The sequence below is a fragment of the Misgurnus anguillicaudatus genome, chromosome 24 (genome assembly GCF_027580225.2).
Source record: "Misgurnus anguillicaudatus chromosome 24, ASM2758022v2, whole genome shotgun sequence".
Classification (NCBI taxonomy): Eukaryota; Metazoa; Chordata; class Actinopteri; order Cypriniformes; family Cobitidae; genus Misgurnus; species Misgurnus anguillicaudatus.
Window position 1 is genome coordinate 35,012,882 of NC_073360.2, and position 19,956 is coordinate 35,032,837.

Here is a 19,956-nt window from a genome sequence, read left to right on the forward strand (position 1 = left end):
ATCTATCTATCTATCTATCTATCTATCTATCTATCCTTTGTCTGTCTGTCTGTCTGTCTGTCTGTCTGTCTGTCTTTCTGCCTGCCTGCCTGCCTGCCTGCCTGTCTGTCTGTCTGTCTGTCTGTCTATCTATCTATCTATCTATCTATCTATCTATCTATCTATCTATCTATCTGTCTATCATTTGTCTATCTATCTATCTATCCGTCTGTCTGTCTGTCTGTCTGTCTATATGTCTCTGTCTATTCTATATTTATTTATCTATCTATCTGTCTGTCTGTCTGACTGTCTGTCTATCTATCCGTGTATCTGTGTATCTATCTGTCTATCTGTCTGTCTGTCTGTCTGTCTGTCTATCTATCTATCTATCTATCTATCTATCTATCTATCTATCTATCTATCTCTGTGTATCTATCTGTCTGTCTGTCTTTCTGTCTTTTCTTTATCTATCTATATGTCTGTCTGTCTGTCTGTCTGTTCTTTATCTGTCTGTCTATCTATATCTATCTATCTATCTATCTATCTATCTGTCTGTTTATTCTTTATCTGTCTGTCTATCTATATCTATCTATCTATCTATCTATCTGTCTGTCTGTCTGTCTGTCTGTCTGTCTGTTCTTTATCTATCTATATATTTGCCTGTCTGTCTGTCTATTTTTATCTATCTATATGTCTGTCTGTCTGTCTGTCTGTCTGTCTGTCTGTCTATTCTTTATCTATCTACTGTATATATCTGCCTGTCCGTCTGTCTGTCTATTTTTTCTCTGTCTATCTATATCTATCTATCTGTCTGTCTGTCTGTCTGTTCTTTATCTATCTATCTATCTGTGTGTCTGTCTGTTCTTTATCTATATATCTGCCTGTCTGTCTGTCTGTCTATTCTTTATCTATCTATCTGTCTTTCTATCTATCTGTCTGTCTGTCTATTCTTTATCTATCTATATATCTGCCTGTCTGTCTGTCTGTCTGTCTTTTGTTTATCTGTATGTCTATTTATCTGTCTGTCTGTCTGTCTTTCAGTAGTATCTATCTGTACTGTATCTTTGTCTTCGTGAAATAGTGAAAAGAAGTGCTCTCTCGAGGCTGTAGTATCATTCTCTACGCTCTGTACCAGAAATTCTCACCTTCCACCGAATCACCCACGTCGTCAAGACTAGCTTTTCACTTATCAGCTTGTTTCCCCAATGAAGGTCAGAATGTTAGCAAGCTTTCTTTAAGAATAACACCACACACGCTGCAGGAGAATCTCTGCTCCGGCCTCAGGGCCCCTGGAAGGTGAACTCTATTTTCACTTAAGCAAAAAGGGTCAGGGATCTTCTCTCGGCTCTCGGCTCATCTCATCTGAGTGAATTTAATCTGGAAATTGAGGTTCTGGCTCAACTCTTCTCTTTCACAAGCATCAGAATGTTCTTAACACTGAAGAGGCTGTCCTACTTCCACAAATCAATTCGAGCGAAGCAACGCTTTGTGAAGAATATAAACTGTTTATATGTGAGAAAGCCTTGCAGCAACATACTGAGGTGAGGGTTATGAGAAGTATCAAAGAAATCCGCAGGCAAAATATTCAGCTTTTTTAAAAATCTGTCACAGCTGTCAAAGGCTCTAAGAAAGATGCAACAAAATATTTCTATCGTATTTAATTATTGCACTTCTGTATTCAAGCACACAATTTGAGGAGCTTGTCATTAAAAGAGAAATACGAAGAAAAAAATAAGTTGAAGAGAAAGACAGGTCTTTAGAAGTCGTCTTCTATGGTGAACACACAGCAGTATTATTATTTAAGAAACAAGAAGCAGTACCTGTGTAGCCCAGCGAGTTGTCGTCCCCATGTTCTGCAGTAGGGGCTTCTGTGGCCCTATTGCTACCTCCCTCCTGAGTTTCCGTGTCTGTTGAAAGCAACACAGGTACTGAGACCTCAAGCAAAGAGTGCCGTGCCACCGCTAACATGGTAACACCCCAATAACCCTGAAACCAGCAGGTAAGCAGTAGCAAAGTCCGTAGACAGTGATGTTTCATGCATCCTGATCTGCGACCTCCCGGCTGCATTATCGTGTTGAGAAAATCACCAAAAACTTTACTCAAATCTCAAAAGTCTATGTATAAAAGCTCTAGGGTGTTAATTCATTGATAGCCACGGTCCAAATCTTTGTTGAAGCCGATAAATGGTGTTTTCCTTCGTTCGTCACCTCACTGCGCCCTGTGTCTTTCTATGTGTTCATCTGAGAAGTGACAATACGTTCTCCTATCAACAGACGGACGGTCCTAAAGAGCACATGGGCAGCTAGGGCTACCCAACTACAAATACAAAGTCACTGACGCACGCCTATTTAGCTCAATATACAGTCATTGACTGAACTAATTTCCCAATCAGCGCTTGTCGCATTTTCCCAAAATGGACTGACAGCCCATCATCTACGGTGAGACCGGGCAGGGGGTGGGGCTGGTGCCCCCATCATGGCGAAGTGTGGGATAAATCAGACTGGGCCATGCCCACTTCCATTGTTGGGCACTGACAGGAGGCTAATTTGGGACGAGGGGAGGTGAGGGGGCCTGTTTAATATAAAGAGGGTCAGAATCGGCCAGATGACTGGGAAGCGGCCCGTCACGACGGTGAATGAAGATTGGCATCGTTTACCGGGATAAAAGGCACACAGGCAAAACAATAGGAAGTCACTGGAGAGCATTTAGAGCTCAGGGAAGTGTGACCACAGCCTGTCCTTTCGTTCACCCGGAGGCTCTGTGAATGCTTTTAAGCATGCACGCTAATGCAAACGACGCTACCGTTTCACATTAAGCTTTGAGTTTTGAACAGATTTTATGAGAGGTTAATGTCTATTTAAAGAGTAGTGCCACGTTTGCTCAACACTGTTTTGTGTTTAGTACAAAGCTGTGACTAAACTTCTGGCGTGCCAGTGCTGAGAAAATGCTTTTGTGAGCAAACACTGTGCCAAGTAAGTTCACAGTATCGGGAGATTTCTTAGCTTGGGGTATACCTTCACGTTAAAAACTAGCCAACATTTATCATTAACATTCAGTCTTGTTAAAGGTCACAAACATGCAACAGCAAGCATGCAAACACACATGGAATTGACCTGATCTAAGACACTGTCTGCTTGTATATTGACACCATAGTGTTAGTTTTACAATGTTAAAAAGTTTTTTTAAAGGTGCAGTGTGTAATTTTTAGAAGGATCTCTTGACAGAAATGCAAAATTATATACAAAATTATATTATCAGGTGTGTATAAAGACCTTTCATAATGAACCGTTATGTTTTTATTACCTTAGAATGAGACGTTTTTATCTACATACACCGAGGGACCCCTTATGGAAGTCGCCATTTTGTGCCGCCATGTTTCTACTGAAGCCCTTTACGGACAAATTTTTTACTAAGTTGTCTCCAGCGATTTTTTAAGTTGTCTTAAAAAAAATCCAGATAATTTACTCACCACCGTGTCATCCAGGGTGTTGATGTCTTTCTTTGTTCAGTCGAGAAGAAATTATGTTTTTTGAAAAAAGTTGCAGGATTTTTCTAGTTTTGATGGACTTTAATGGAGCCCAACATTTAATACTTAACTCAACACTTAACAGTTTTTTTCAACGGAGTTTCAAAGGACTATAAACAGTCCCAAACGAGGCATGGGGGTCTTGTCTAGCGAAACGATTGTCATTTTTGACGGGGAAGATGACAAATATACACTTTTAAAGCACAACTTCTCGTCTAGATCCGATCGTGATGCGCCAGCTGACCCCACGCAATACGTCATGATGTCAAGAGGTCACAGAGGACGAACGCGAAACTCCGCCCCAGTGTTTACAAGCGTCTTGAAAGAGGACCGTTCCTACGTTTGCGTCAGTTTATTCTTTACAATGGTCCGCAAATGTGCGTTTTATATATGTAACACGTGACCTCCCTACGTCACTACGCATTTACGTTAGGTCGCGCTGGATCGGATCGGATCTAGACGAGAAGTTGTGCCTTAAAAGTGTACACCTGTTATTTTTCTTGTCAAAAATGACAACCGTTTCGCCAGACAAGACCCTTATGCCTCGTTTGGGATTGTTTATAGTCCTTTGAAAATCCGTTGAACAAAACCGTTAAGTGTTGAGCCAAGCATTAATTGTTGGTGTCTATTAAAGTCCATCAAAACGAGAAAAATCCTGCAATGCTCTCCCCAAAAAACCAATTTCCTCCCGACCGAACAAAGAAAGACATCAACACACCGGATGACATGGTGGTGAGCAAATTATCTGGATTTTTCTTTTAAGAAAATGGAATATTCCTTTAATAAAAAGATTGAAAAATAAATATGGATGGACATTAAAACTTTTAAATCAACATGTCTGGTGGTGCTTGCCTAATACTTTTGCACAGTACTGTATATTAATAATTTTTTTGGAAATGCTGCTTTAAAACATTATGCTTTGTAAAATAAGCTACATATATAACGGTAGGCTATGATATAGAATATTCTTCATTTTATATTAACAGGTGGCGTGCCCAGCTGCCCTGAAGAACACAGGAACAAAAACCTAGTGCTCCCTTAGAATCAAATGGCCCTGATCCACACAATCCAATCGTGTTTTGTCTCCCCTGATGACTAATTAAACCAAACCTTATGTGGCCAGCCAGTGCTTCTGTGTGCCATACCGAAATGGCTTAAATCCCTTGCCTTCCGCTCATTTCCATGCACAAAACACAAAGAAAACGCAGCCTGCGTTCTCTTTACTGACATTGAACTGCCTCAATAACACAACTGATCCAAATGCAAACAAAGAATTCATTCAGCTTATTAGCTTTAAAAATCAAGGCCATTTGTTAAGGGAATCATCAGATGGTTAAATACTTCTGAAGGCGGAGGAATTGTGAAGAAATGAATGAGTTGCCATGTTAATCGGTGCACTCTAACCCGACTCTATAGCGATTTCTCATTTTTAGATCAGCTGAAGGGCTCTAATTTATAAAAGGGGTTTAATTAATTCACATAAGTGAACTAAGCTGGACACAAATAAATAAGTGCAGAGAGAAAAAGAGATATGTCAATGCTGTAGCCGGACTGCAAATTACCAATTATATGAGTTTGTGGAAGGACACGTATTATTAACTACTGGACAAGCACCAGAAATGTGCCCAAAATACCAGCCCGGACCATCATAAATTACAGATGAGATCTCTTTAATTTCTAATACTGTATCTACTAGACAGAACTAAGTTAACTCATTCCCCGCCACCCTTTTTTGAAAAGTTGCCCCCCAGCAATTTTTGTGATTTTCACAAAAGTTTCACAAAATGCCTTTCAGGAAAATTTCCTTCTAAAAAGATTTAAACATGCAAATATCAAATGAAAGAACAGACCCTCTGCTTTCAAACAATAAACAAACTGATCGTTTTATAATGCCGATTTTAACTCTCTCACAATTAACAAGTTATCTCATTAATTAAAGGTACAATTTGTATAATCTGCAGCTAGAGGGCGCACAATCAAAACAATAACAATGACGTAGATTAATGATGCTCTAAAGCAGCTTGGAATTATGGGATTTGTTGTCTTTAACTCAACCGCTGATGGCCATCAATCAGATGGGAACGAGGAATCATGTTAACGGATGTGGTAAAGTAATCAACTTTTATAAATGTTGCGTTTCCTAACATTGTTTTATTTCATTATTTAAGGTTTCATGTAATGTTCAAAACTAAATTGTTAGTCATAGATGTTACACGTCAGTAAAGGCGTTAACAAAGGGTAACATGGATATTAACTGCATTGAACAGCGACTGTAGTACAAGTAGTTGAAATCATTAGAGATATTGATAGTAATCAGCTGAACAAAATATATAACACTGGCCTTGTGGTATTTGGATATTTTACTGCAAATATCTTACAAATTGTACCTTTAAGAGAAAACGCTTCTCAGCCAATTATGAGTTTTTAAGGCAATCCATTTTCCGCCAATATCCACTAGGTGGCACTCTTACCCAACTTATAAAACACTGAAGAGTCCACTGATCCAAAAAAAGTAAAAATGCTATTGTCCTCTAAAATGTTATATGAAGAGTTTCGTTGCAAAACGAGATAAATCCATTTTTAAAATTTTTGTCAAAACATGTTTATTATTACGTTATCATGTTATTATTTTGTTTTATGGTGCTACTTAGCTGTATTTTAAGTTATGAAGGTTTAAATCAAAACAAACCAACTGCAGTTCAATTAATTGGAATGCACAACCAAAAAACAAGATTTCTGAACAATTAAAAAAATGATGGTTGTGTCGTTTTGCAACGAAACTCTTTATATAATGTTGAGGAAATACAGAAATGATTTATAAATGCACAACAGCAGCTTCCCTCAAAGTCTCTAATATATTCTGGTAATTAAACCTCTTTAAAACAAACCATGAGACCTGAGGTATCATTCATATCCATAGCATGAACAGTGGAGGACACATTATCTGCCAAAGTCTTCAACTTAGGCTTCAGGGGTTTGTTCCGATCTCCAGAAAGTATAATCAATGAAAATACTTTTTGCCCAACAAAACAGCACTTTTATTAACAGTCGGTATCGAGTGAACATCTCTACAGTGAACACGTTCAGGACTCCGTTCGGAGCGCACTAGAGCCTGTGGTTCACTGCGGGTCGGATTAGCTCCAATATTATTGGAACGTACCAAGGGAGGGATTATGCATATGAGGGTATTGTGGTCCGGTCTTCCTTACACACGGTGGGCAGAAAACCAAGAATCATAATAAGAGACTACGGCAGAATTTTCCCTTCTGCAAAGACCTACAGACGTGGAATGACAGAGAGATGGCTGGGGAAATTAAAGGGTGGTTTCAGAGAGCTTAAGAGAAACAGACCGTCTGGCATCTAGATATTAAATGAAGTTGCGGCTATCTAAATATCCATAGTGCTGCTGTAGAGGTTGTTAGTATTGGCCCAGAAGAAAACTTCTTTCTTTCATAGCTTTTAATGTAATTTTCATTTATGTGTTGGTTCACTTAAACTATCAAAGGCAGGAAATATTTATTCTAAGGTGCCTTATATAAATAGAAACAAATGAGATTAGGACAAAGTGGTGAGAAATGAATGTAGATAATAAAAAACTGTATAAGTATAACAAATCTTGGAAACAATAATTCAAAATTGTTTGACTTTTGATCACAGGCTGTGGCAAATCTGAGCTCTGTTTAAGACATTAATATGTGAATGGTTCTTAACTGGCACGCCACCATACAGAAATGGTTTCAGGCTGATAGTTACTGACAGAAGGCCAGAAAGTAATAAATGCAAATCATAAAATGCAACTAACCATATAATCACACTGCTAGAAGAGCAAAATAAATAGCCTTATCAACATTTTAAAGGGCGGTGAAATATAAAATCTGGGCTCTCAGGCAAAACCAATTGTCTTTAGACGAGACAAATGATCTCTGCTGTCTAGAAAAAAATGCTCTCACTACCATTTTAAATGAAAATTCATTCATAAAGCAGTTCTTAAACTGTTAAAAAATAAATGCATGATTTTTCTGTTTAATAGGAAGTTACACTCATGTAGCTCACAACAACCCAATAAATACTGTATGATATGCATTTTATCTGTCTGCACTGTCAGAAAAAAATAGGCCCTATAGCTGTCACTGGGGCGGTGCCCCTTTAAAGGTCCTAATATGTACCATTTGATACCAGTATGTAACTTTAAATTACTAATATGTACTTTTTGGGTGCAAATGTGTTGCCTACTTTTTGAAAGGGTACTGCACCCTAGTGACATATATGCTTACGTTTTATAACTTGTTTTATAGGTTTGTGACTCAAAAGTTAGTTAAGATGAAAGGAGTTTGGTATTGACATGTTTCCTTCAACAGTTTAGTTAAACAGAATTCACATGCCATTGCAACGAAGAATACAAATGCCAAACCAGTAAATCCAGTTACTGTCTGACAAGTTCATCTAAAGCTTATCCAACAACCACAGACCAAAAGAGGATGTCTAGAAGTCTGATTAGCACCGTTGCGAATTCGCGTAGCTCACGGAGTCAAGCGCGTCCGTAGCGATTCAAGTACCCTACAAATAATCCTATCAATCTCCGTCAACATCACGGCAGGCCTGTGAAAGCCAGAACAGCTGGCGATGTCTCACACAGCTAAACGGAGCGGATGATGGGCATCGCTCAGACTGCGGAGGTTAAAGCGTTCGGCACAATGAGCTCTTCAGCGGCGAGTAAATGAAAGCCACTTCAGGGCCTGAAGACCGTGGTGAAAGGGCACAGCTGCTGAATGCAGTGTTATAAAAGCCAAAGCCATGATTAATGATGAAGCTCTTCACAAGGACACGCCACCTTCAATCTAACTGAAACACTTTGAGAGACTGAGTTTTCTGAGGACGTGGCTCTCTCTGCATTTAAAAGTGCTTTTGGAGTCATTAATTGGAGTCTGGGAAATGAATTCAAGTGTTGCTTTAGCTACAAGAGGTTTCTTATCTTTTAGATAAGAAGTAATTAGGTGATATTCTGTGGTCATTTAAGTATAGTTATGTTGTTCAAGCTGTGGCCTAGTGGTTAGCACACATACTTCAACAAAATGAGCTTTGGTACCTTATGTGATGTGATAAAACCCATTGGATGTCGCATTGGGACATATTTTAGGGGAAAAAAATAGGTTGGAGACACAGGTTGGAAATGCACTCTCGTAAATGCGCTTTTAGCTAGTTATTTTAGTTTGTAACGTTTTAAATACTGATATTTTTCTTACAAAATCGCGTCGATTGCCTTTAAAAGACCTTTATTAACCAACTCGGAGCCGTGTGGATTACTTCCTGTTTAGGATGAATGGACTTTTTTGGGCTTCAAATCAGAAGCACCATTTACTACCACTATAAAGCTTGGAACAGGACATTTTCTAATATAACTCCGATAGTGTTTTTCTAAATAAAATATCATATACATTGAGTTTGGCTTGAGGGTGAGTAAATAATGGTGGAAGTTAAAGGATTAGTCCATTTTCTTAAAAAAAAATCCAGATAATTTACTCACCACCATCCAAAATGTTGATGTCATTCTTTGTTCAGTCGAGGAGAAAATATGTTTTTTGAGAAAAACATTCCAGGATTTTTCTCATTTTAATGGACTTTAAATGGACCCCAACATTTATTAGTTTTAATTTAGTTAAAAATTGCAGTTTCAAAGGAATCTAAACGATCTGAAACAAGGCATAAGGGTTTTATGTAGCGAAATGATTGACATTTTTGGCAATAAAAATATGCACTTTTAAACCACAACTTCTCGTCTTCCTCTGGTCCTGTGACACGCCAGCGCGACCTCACGTAATACGTCATCACGTCAAGAGGTCACGGATTATGTATCGAAACTACGCCTCAGTGTTTACAAGTGTGCAGAAAGAGGACCGTTCCGACGTTGTTGTATGTCGAATGATACTAATTAATGTCTTCGTGCCAGTTTATTGTTAAAATGGTCTGCAAATGTGCGTTTCATATATGTAACACGTGACCTTTCCACGGCATTACGCAATTACGTGAGGTCGCGCTGGCTCGTCACACAGGAGGAAGACGAAAAGTTTTGGTTTAAAAGTGCATTTTTTTATTTTTCTTGTCAAAAATGACAATCGTTTCGCTATATAACAACCTTATGCCTCGTTTGAGATCGTTTAGAGTCCTTTGAAACTGCAATTTTAAACTTCATTAAAACTAATAAGCGTTGGGGTCCATTAAAGTCCATTAAAATGAAAAAAATCATGCAATGTTTTCCTCAAAAAAACATAATTTCTTCTCGACTGAACAAAGAAAGACATCAACATTTTGGATGACACGGTGGTGAGTAAATGATCTGGAATTTATTATTATTATTTTTTTTTTAAATGGACTAGTCCTTTAAGTTTTGAAATGTATAAATTTATAGAGACGAGCTAAAAATACTTCTTTACGAAAATAAGTCTTTTTCTCATGTTTACAAACACGAGCGGAGGAGGCTCCAAAAATAACACTTAAAAGGCAGTTCATGTTTTAAAATAAACCACATAACATGTAGAACAAAGGTGTATTAATGCACACTTCCCATCAGTCCTGTATAAACCAATGCATGCAAAGTTTGTTATACAACGTTATTGTGAGATGACGGAGCACAATGGAATCTAAAGTAGGTGCTCACTTAAATGATCTTGCTAGTCTAAATCTGCCCAATCCTGGTGATGTCAGTTCCAGAAACGATGCTATAATGGACATCCAGAGATGAAGGTTGGGATGATGAAGTTACTCAAGAGGAGTCAGATGAAGGTGCATTGTGCTTGCGATTCTAAATCTAAGCTACTACTGTAGATAAACTAGTCCTGGTATATCTAAACATACAAGGGGGTATTACCTTAGTTAGTAAACAACAAAAATATTACTTATTCAAAGTTGGTGTTCTTTTGGGGAGGAAAAGTAATTTTGGGAATGAAAGTGGAGAGCTGTGGTTCATATAATATAATATAATAACATAATACTATTATGCTAAGTACATTTTTAGATATATGACTTTCATTTGCCTTTCACTTTCATCATTTGCAATGTTTCTACATCTTTACTGATTTTACAATTGTTTACTATGTCCAAAGAACTGCAAGTGAACGTTTTTGCCACAAAAGCTTGTACGCACTTAGAAGCGAAACAAAAAAAGAGGATGCATTTCTGTCTATCCAAGAAGTTAATTTGCAATTTAGGCATAATTACAGGGTGATTTTTCTGTTACGAGCTATAGTCACAGTCCGCCGGGCATATGATCCAGAATCAGGCATGCTGAACAAACATCGAGAGCTATCTGCCTATTTCCAGACATCCAAATAGGCATTCAAATGCAAGCACGCACTATACACGCTTACATGCACAAACATGTGCAAACAAACACATTTTTCTGAGACCACAGCACGACAGTTTGCGTCCCTTCTGAAGCAATTACGTGGAAAAGAAAAAGCTTTGCCACAATAAGACGCTGGTGTGGTTTATAAGTGGCCGGCACACTAGAAAACACTGTCTGAAACCTCGAGCTTCTCAGATCTCAACTTAAAGAGCATAGAGATGTTAAATGGATCTGCCATCTTTAACCTGAGGGGAACTGTTGGATGGGCGTGATTCATACTGAAAGATTTACTTCAGCACATAGTCTATCAACACCACTTAATACTTTATGCTCTCGGGCAGTGGAAGGAGTTAGTGGGTGAGATTATGACTTAGAAAACAAACTATATGAATTATGATTCATGAAGTAACAAATATCTCATCTAGACCTTAAAATGATTATTGCATGCAAACAGCTTGCAACAAAAAACTGATATCTGTATATCGTGTGCATGTATCATAAGCTCACTGTAAAAAGATTCCCTAGAAATTACAGTATTACTGGCAGCTGGTTGTAACTTACTGTAGATTTAAATGTATGTTAATTACCTGCAACAGTTTGTTCAAAGTTAAATGAAAATTAAACATTAGCAAATCTTTACAGAATAAAACTAAAATAACATCCGCAAGGAAAGCATTCTGGGAAGCAAAATCTGAAGGAAATAAACAGAAAAAGGTTTATGAGGATTTCTGGTTTCCAGAATACTTTGCACGAGGGTGTTTTTATTCTGTAAAGACAAAGACTTGTTAATGTTTAATGTTCATTTAACTTTGAACAAATTGTTGCCTGGAAATAACATACATTTTAATTTACAGTAAGTTACTGGCAACCAGCTGCCAGTAATACTGTAATTTCTACGGAATCTTTTTACAGTGCAGATTTGCGCAAAACTTACGCAATATTTTCTAAATTTTGATTTAAAAAATAACTAAAAAGTAGTTTTTCCTCTCGCGATATGTCATTCCAGACATCACATCGACTGCTGTTGGTAGGTTTACTAATATCACATCCACCACACTATCCATTATTTTTAACCGAATGAGACGTAGATGTATTATCCAAACATTAAAGGGACACTCTTTTTTTTGAAAATATGCTCAATTTGCAATGATATTACGCAGCGCCCCAAAAATAGTGCCCTTGGTAACTTCCAACAGCAGGGACTATTTTCAGGCAGTGCGTAATATCAATGCGCCTCCTGCAGCCATGATATGGCAGCAAAGTCCTTGATTATTACGCCGGAATGAGAGTGTAGTTCCTAGCCATATCTGTCTAGAAAATCGCAACTTTAAATTTTTTTAAAGTTTTAAATAGGAAAAATATTGAAACTCTTTGGTTATATTTTAGCGTGATGCTGGTGGTCTAATCAGATTCAATGGATTATGCTAGGCTATGCTAAAAGTGCTAGCGCCAGACCAAATGTTTAATTCTTGGGGAGCTGGAAAATGAGCATATTTTCAAAAAAGTGGAGTGTCCCTTTAAGGAAAGCCCCTTATGCTGGTGCTTCTTGGAGGTAAAAGTGCATTATTTTAAATCAAAAGAGATGTAGGAGTGTTATCCAAAACATTATTGGCAATGAAAGCCTCTTACAGTTGGGAACAGACATGTATGAGATGTTTCTGGGAGGTTTTAATACAGTTATACCGCGTCATCTTCAAAAAATGATTATGTGACTTGTGTACATCAGGGCTGAAAATGTTTTCATTGCAGTTTTGCGAAATACACCAGAAAAACCACCTTGTGCGAGTGTAAAAAATTTTTGCGATCGAAGTGTGTCTACATATAATATCCCGTTAGCATCTTTAATATCCCATGATAACATGACTTATTATTGATCTTAAAGTGCAAGAGTTATGACTGATCTGAACTTGCTGGTTAAAGCCGATGTTGATAAGGCCGCAACTTAGCACTTAACTTTTGGTAATGCGGCCTTAAAATTAAATATGAATGAAGTTTACATTTCAGGGTGAAGCCATCTGTTGTTGTTTGGTTTTGAAGTCCTCTGTCAAAACTCTTTAAATTGCAAATGTCTTGTCTAAGTGTTTCGAAAGCCTCTTTTGTAATCAGTCTACTTGAACCCATCACAAAATAAAAAAACTTGTTTTCACTTGAATATTTGCAGAAGAAACTGATGACAGCATAATTACAGGTCATAAAACAAATTGAAATATTTCATCAGACGCAACTCATTAGAGATAAAGCGAAAAACAGTGTCGTACACTCAACCCGACTGACATGCAAAATGTGAAGGGATGTTTTTCAGTCATACTGAACCATATACTGTACTTTAATTTAAAGTCTCCTGATCTTTGTTTCTCTACCATTCACAAGCCCCCAAAATGTGTACCCCGACTGTCACTGGGGCTGTACCCGTTCAAAAAGTTCGTATAAGTACCTCAGAGGTACATACTGGTACCAAATGTATACATATACCTAATGGTACATATTGCTAACTGGCTCACCTCAGATAGGGTATTTCAACTTTTTGATGGAGTAGCTGATTTTGACACGAATGTAAATGCATTCCGATTACTCCACATCAATCTATCTCGGGAAACTTTACTTGGCCAAGTGTAAATGCCACTGGCTGTTCAGGCTGTGTAAATTTGACTCCTGCCAAAACAAACTACATCAGAATTCTAATGTCTGGTAGACTTGAGCGATCCATCATGAATAAACAATTGAAGCCGCCTCATATTTTCAGTTTTCTTGAGTGATGGTGAAAAATTTGGTTAAATGTGGTGAAAAAATTATAATATACAAGCTCTGTTTAATTTTCATGTCTTATGGGCGTTTCACACGGTACGTGGCAACCGCAAGTGTTGTAGGAGACGTGCGGAAAGCAGCAAAACGATGGCGGTTACAGAGGTGAAGCAAAGTTGGTCCACCCGCCTTGCTCGTACACCCAAAATCTCTAATGGCAGGCCCAATTGAAGATAAATATATTTGCACTAAATGCTGCACACAACGCTTCCCATACACTAAAAAAATTATTCATTGAATTTAATCAATTTTTTTAAGGTAAGTGGTTGCAATCAATTTATTTAAGCTACATTTAAACAAAAAAGATTAGTAAAGTAAAATAAAATATTAAACTTTTGTTTAAATGTAGCTTAAATAAATTGATTGCAACCACTTACCTTAAAAAATTTTATTAAATTCAATGTATCATTTTTTTCAGTGTACAGAGAAAAGATGTAGCCGCGCGGCGAATTTGCTGCTTGCTGCGTACCGTGTGAAACGGCCATTATACAGAAATAGTATATCGGATTGATATGTATTTTGTGGCAACATTAAACAAGATGTTAGCCGGGTTAAAACCAGACCATTTTCAGTAGTAACTGAGTTATGGTCTGGCAAAGCTTCATAGACAAATCATTTCCAAAGGGGCGTCACCAACGGACGTCTCTAAGATGGCTCTGTGTCCAATTGGATAGACCTTAATCAAATTAGAGCGATTGCAGAGCTATATCAGACTTTTGCCGGATCCAGTCGGTAAGACAGCGATAACATCTTTTTTTAGATATGAAGGCTTCGAGTGTTGTTCTTTGCTCGGGTTTTAACGAAAATAAAAAGTTTAAATCACTTAAAACAGACGCGATAGCCGATTCGAACGAGTGATGTACCACGGCGACATCCTTCTTTGTAATGTACACAATCTGCTTCACCGTCGCGGCACTGTCGTCATCCTGTAAAGCCCGCCCAACATTTCTGATTGGTGCCGCGATTTCTCGGCATTAGAAATGGGCTTGAATGGCCTCTTCCCAGACTACCCGCAGAGCAAATCTAAATTTGCCGGATGGCTTTTTCCAGGCTAACAAGATGTTAGAAAGAGACAGAAATCCAATTCAGTCCAGCTAGAACCCCTCCCATCAGGTCAAAAAAAATCTGCGTCACAAAGTCTCCTAGTCGCCTTTCCACTGTACACGACATAAAGACACGATTGTCGGTCTTCGCCCCCTAGTGGCGATCGTAATGAAGTTTCAGTTAAATCGTAATATGGAGAAAAGCTCATTCCAGCACAAGAGCTTCATTTCAGTATTTACCATAAATAAATCAATGAACGCAAATGAATGAAACAATAAACAGCTATGCATATATAAACAAAAAATATATTTTTTGGGAGAGAACATATGGAGACAAGATTAAAATAATCTATAAATATTAAATTAATAATATATTACTTTTTAGTAATCTATCGTTTTTTAAGGAATCAAAAATAATTACCGTATTTTCCGGAATATAAGCCGCATCATTCAAAAATGCGTCATTAAGACGAAATAACATATATAAGTCACAGTGGACCATACGTCGCATTTATTTAGAAAATTATTTCACAAAATCCAAGCCGAAGAACAGACATTTAATCTGGAAAGGCAAGTTATCCAACTAAACAATAGCAAACAGAACAGCAGGCTGAATAGATGTCTGTACGTTAAAGTAATATTATCAGTTATTTAAACGATAAACCATAGCATACAGAACTTACCTGGAAGGTTGAATAGGCTAAATTAACCCAACAACCCAACTAGCATTTAGTTCGCAGACTCGTCATTCCACATTACTGAATCCATTGAATTATATAAATAAAGAAGCAGCATAAAGCGGACTTTCGTGGCTGTAGATGGTAATGTTGTCTCTTGCCTCATAAATTTCAAAATTAATTCATACTGACTTACAAGGCACACCTGACTATAAGACGCACCACCAGATATAAAAAACGCGACTTAAAGACCGAAAAATACACAAATAATTTTCCCCTTTACACATAGTTTTTGTTTGGAATACACTGAAATACATCACTTCCTGTTGGCATATTGCATGCGGTGTAGTCGCACAAGTTAACATTTTTTCACGGATCCAACGCTCATAACGGATCCGAAAATTACGTACTCGCAGATGGTCAGCACCTTACGCAGTCCCTTTGCATAGGAAATTAATGACATCTGGTTTATCGGTTGTCGTTTGTCGCGTGCAGTGGAAAGGTGGCTTCATACGTATTTCTGCATGCGATGAAAAAAAAAGATGGAAACCAAGTTGAGGAGCTATATTAAACAACATAAACTGTAACAAAGGCGCAGTCTGCTGATGCTTCTCCAACAAAAAGCTTTGGCATGCCCGCGGACATTGCCTACTTGAAATTGCACGTCAACACAAACAATGACACAAAAGTATGAATAAAAACTGACGTGTAGCCTCCTGCGTAGAGGCTGGTCAGTATGGTGTTGAGAATGCATTTGCTCCTTTTATCATGCTAAATCTGCCGAAACACAAACCGAAAATTGTGCTGGCAACACATTGCTACTTTCATAAGGCTGGTCAATATCTGTCACATAGATTTAGGTCATAAAACTGTTGTGGTTACATCTGAATGTTACAGTACAACCAGTTGTCAATCAGCTATGAAGACATTCAGACAAACAGCAGCGCTGTCATGAGACAAGTTAAATATATTGACATCTGCAGTGACGAAAACATCAAAATGTTTCAATGACAGTAAATACATTTACCCACAAAACCAAAGCAACGTGCAAAATGCTGGATTATTTTTAACTGAGCGCTGGGTGAAAAAGCGACAAACCCGGTCGTTGGGTTAAATTCACCCAGACATGTTTTATATCTAATCCACCAATGAGTTAAAACAACCCAGACTTTTGGGTTCAAACAACCCAGCATATGTTGCATTACAACCCAAAAAACTAGGTTTGGCCCCTTTTGACCCAATGCAGGGTTGAAAATAACCCAGCATTTTAAAAGTGTATAAATCACTCATGGAAACACCTTGACAACCAATCATAATGCCAAAGACTTACAGGGCAGGTGCAACACACTCTTTATCTAATGTAAAAATGTGTTTGGATATTACAGTGATATTTCAACCAGCTGTGCATAAAAATACATATATTCATTTTCTCTGAATCGCATATTACTCAAAAACTACACCAATATTTAAATGCCCCATGATGCTATAAAAACAGTTTTAAATATGACCTCATATGAACTCATAATGTTTGTAGTCTGACTCCAATACTAATCTGTCATTTTTTTCTTAAATTATTTAACAATTATTTCAATCTGACTCCAGTTGGCAACCACTTACTCATTACTACATAAACCCGTCGCATTATAAACTGTCCAAGGCAAAAGCTTTATTTCCGCCTGTCTCTCACTATACAAGAACACAAAAGAAAAGGCCACAGTGGAAAAAAAACTCTTACGCTTCCCATTTTTGCCTTTACATTTCCAATTAGCATGTTAATTAGAACCAACGTGGCCGCGAACTGTCAATCTTCATTATTGGGATTAGGAGCAGCGTGAATTCTTTATTCTTTATATCTGCGCCATCTCTGACACGTCAAAATAAAACTCTTCAAAAACTGTACATAATTGCACTCGAAGCATTTTCAACACTTTTTTCTTTGAATATAAAACTTTAATTCGATGAAACCCCTTGGAGCTTTAACAGTGCATTGTGTCTTTAATGTCTTTTCAGACAAAAAAAAACATGTCATGCTTCTGTAACAAAGCAGTTGAGGTTTTCTCTGATGAACTGCAATGCATGCTGGGACTTTTTTCCCTTTGCACACAAGTATGCCCAGAAAGAAAAATAGCTTCTGCAAACCAGACTCGGTACTTCATTCGTCTTTTCACACTTCATTATGACATCACAGAACATTAAGAATCTAAAAACATCTGAGGTCACGAAGTTAGACATAAATGGTAGTCCGCTCTTTACTGTGGCCAACCGTTGCCCTTTTTCTTCCTCGAAAAAAAATATATCGCTGTGTACTCAGAATTGCACAGTATATTATATATAATAAAAGACCTTAAATCCTAAAACTACACATAAGAGTGTTTAATTATAGTTGACTGTTGAGTGATCTAGCAAGAATGTGTCAGACAAAAACATCTCATCTTCTCTCTCTTCTCAAAGGTATGCTAACATTTGTTTAAATGTGGTATTATATTTTTGCCTTCTAGGCTGAATTGCTTCCTTTTCCCATTTTTGAAAGTTATTTTGGATGAATACAACTAAATGTAAAGAGTAAAGACTTTAGATTCAACAGGATGTCAACAAGCACTGCACTTTAACAATACAAGCACCAACATCTACATCACAACATCTCTAATATGCAACCTATGCTCCAACCCATATGATTGTTTTGGTCGTTTGTCCATTACCCCAAATCTGACCAAAAGATGTGTTTACTAAACTTAAGTACTTAAAATATTCTAAGTGTACCGAGTTCAAACGATCGACTTATATAAAAGAAAGATGCAAAAGTGATGACAATCTGCTGTAAATATCAGATCCAGTGTGCACTCGTTCAAAAACTGCTACCAAAAGAAGCAATGATACGTCATCTTTGATTGGGTCTCGGGTGTCTTGTGACCGATTGCAACATTACGTTAGCTAAGATTAGGCTTGTTCGACTTAATGCACCGCTGCTAGAACTGACAGACGGATGACGTTAAGGTATTGTAAGAGCTAGTTGAAATTTGACTTCGACTTTCACGCTCGCGGTACTTTGACGTCATCTGCCTTTTGATTCTTTCGGCGCTGCATGAAGTCGAACAAGCCTAATGTGAAGCGCTTTTGGCTTTCGTGACCGATAGCATCAAGTTCTAATGTTCTGGGGCACGTTCAAGTTCAAAACGGTGCGCAACGTTTTGCTGTGGTTTCCGTGTTAAACAACATGTTTCCTGGAAACGCTGTGCACCGGTGTGCAACAGGGGTTGGCCCTGTCCCAAATGGCGCACTTCAAGTTGACTTTCGGTCTCGTGGCCTTAAATTGCGCGAGCTCGCTTAGTCGACGAGTCTGTAGCGTGTCCCATCTGTGATTTTTACACTGCGAAGTGTGCTCATCAGCGCCCTCTTTGCACCCTTAAAGCAGGCTTCGCGCACTTTACCAACCCAGAAGTCCTTGCGAAAGAGCAATCAGATGACGGAACAGAGAAGTTCACAATGATGGGCAACTTTTCTTTCTATTTTCGACGTGACGCTTGGGTCTGTCCCAAAATATGACTCCGATGCGCCCTTGTGGACTCGCGTCAAGGGTCCCTAAGGTCTGCACTATATGATGTATGAGGAAGTCCATAAGTCCGGAGTGTGGCATTTGGGACAGGGCCAGTCTCCTAATAATATGACAAACAGTATACATTTTATCTGTATATGGGATCCTGGAACGGAACCCATGACCTTTGCGATACTACTGCAATGCTCTACACTGTCAAAAACAAAGGTACAATGCTGTCTCCGGGGCAGTACCCTTTAAAAAAGGTCTTAATATGTACCACTTAGGTACAAATATGTATCTTTAAAGTGCCAACATGTACCTTTAAAGTACTAATATGCACTCTTTGGATACAAATGTGTACCTTTTTGAAAGGGTACTGTCCCAGTAACAACTTTTGTACCTTTATTTCTGAGAGTGTACCAAATTAGTTACAGGAACATTTCATTATAAAATTATTATTGGTTTCTTTTGATGTCATTCTGCTCTAATGCTCGTCTCTCTCTTTCACAACAGTTTTTGTATGTGTAAATAAACTACTACGTGACTCGATATGTATGTGATTCATAAACGCCCCTAAGTAAGGTTACCTAAAACCAAAATCCCCTTCAAAGGTTTTTTGGTTTACTTTGTCTGACTCCATAAGTTTTTTATCGAGCACAATTATGACCTTACGACCCCCATTAGATCCCAGGAGCCCCTTGGACGCCCCCATACACTTTAATTTATCACCTCTCATCCTCTAAGTCCACCTGTTTTTTCGCTCCTGCCCAAGAAAGTTTCAATTTCTCCCATAATTCACGCTCCGCTAACTCTGAGGTCACATTCCTCTCATTGGAAAGCGTGAGAAGAGAGTCCATGCTATGGTAAATAAGATGATTTTTCCAGTAAATATGGTTTTCATGCTGAAGCTGATACAGCAGAATCTCTTTACACAACATGGGCCCACTACAATTCATTAAAGAGCACCTATTTCATTAATAAAAAAACTATGTTATTTTGTGTATTTGGTATAATACAATGTGTTTGCGTCGTTTACATTTTCGTAGCTCCAG

At 38.0% G+C, this 19,956-nt stretch overlaps 1 protein-coding gene across 3 annotated transcripts in view; it reads right to left on the minus strand.

The window, feature by feature from the left end:
* robo1 (roundabout, axon guidance receptor, homolog 1 (Drosophila)) overlaps window positions 1-19,956 on the minus strand; it is a 338,077-nt gene that overhangs the window by 199,963 nt on the left and 118,158 nt on the right. The window contains exon 3 of one of the 3 annotated variants that reach the window (XM_073862979.1): window positions 1,800-1,886. The exons of the other annotated variants lie outside the window; for them this stretch is intronic. Coding sequence (XP_073719080.1) covers window positions 1,800-1,886 — 87 coding nt within the window. The remainder of the gene's footprint in view (window positions 1-1,799; window positions 1,887-19,956) is intronic. 3 annotated transcript variants of the gene reach the window in all.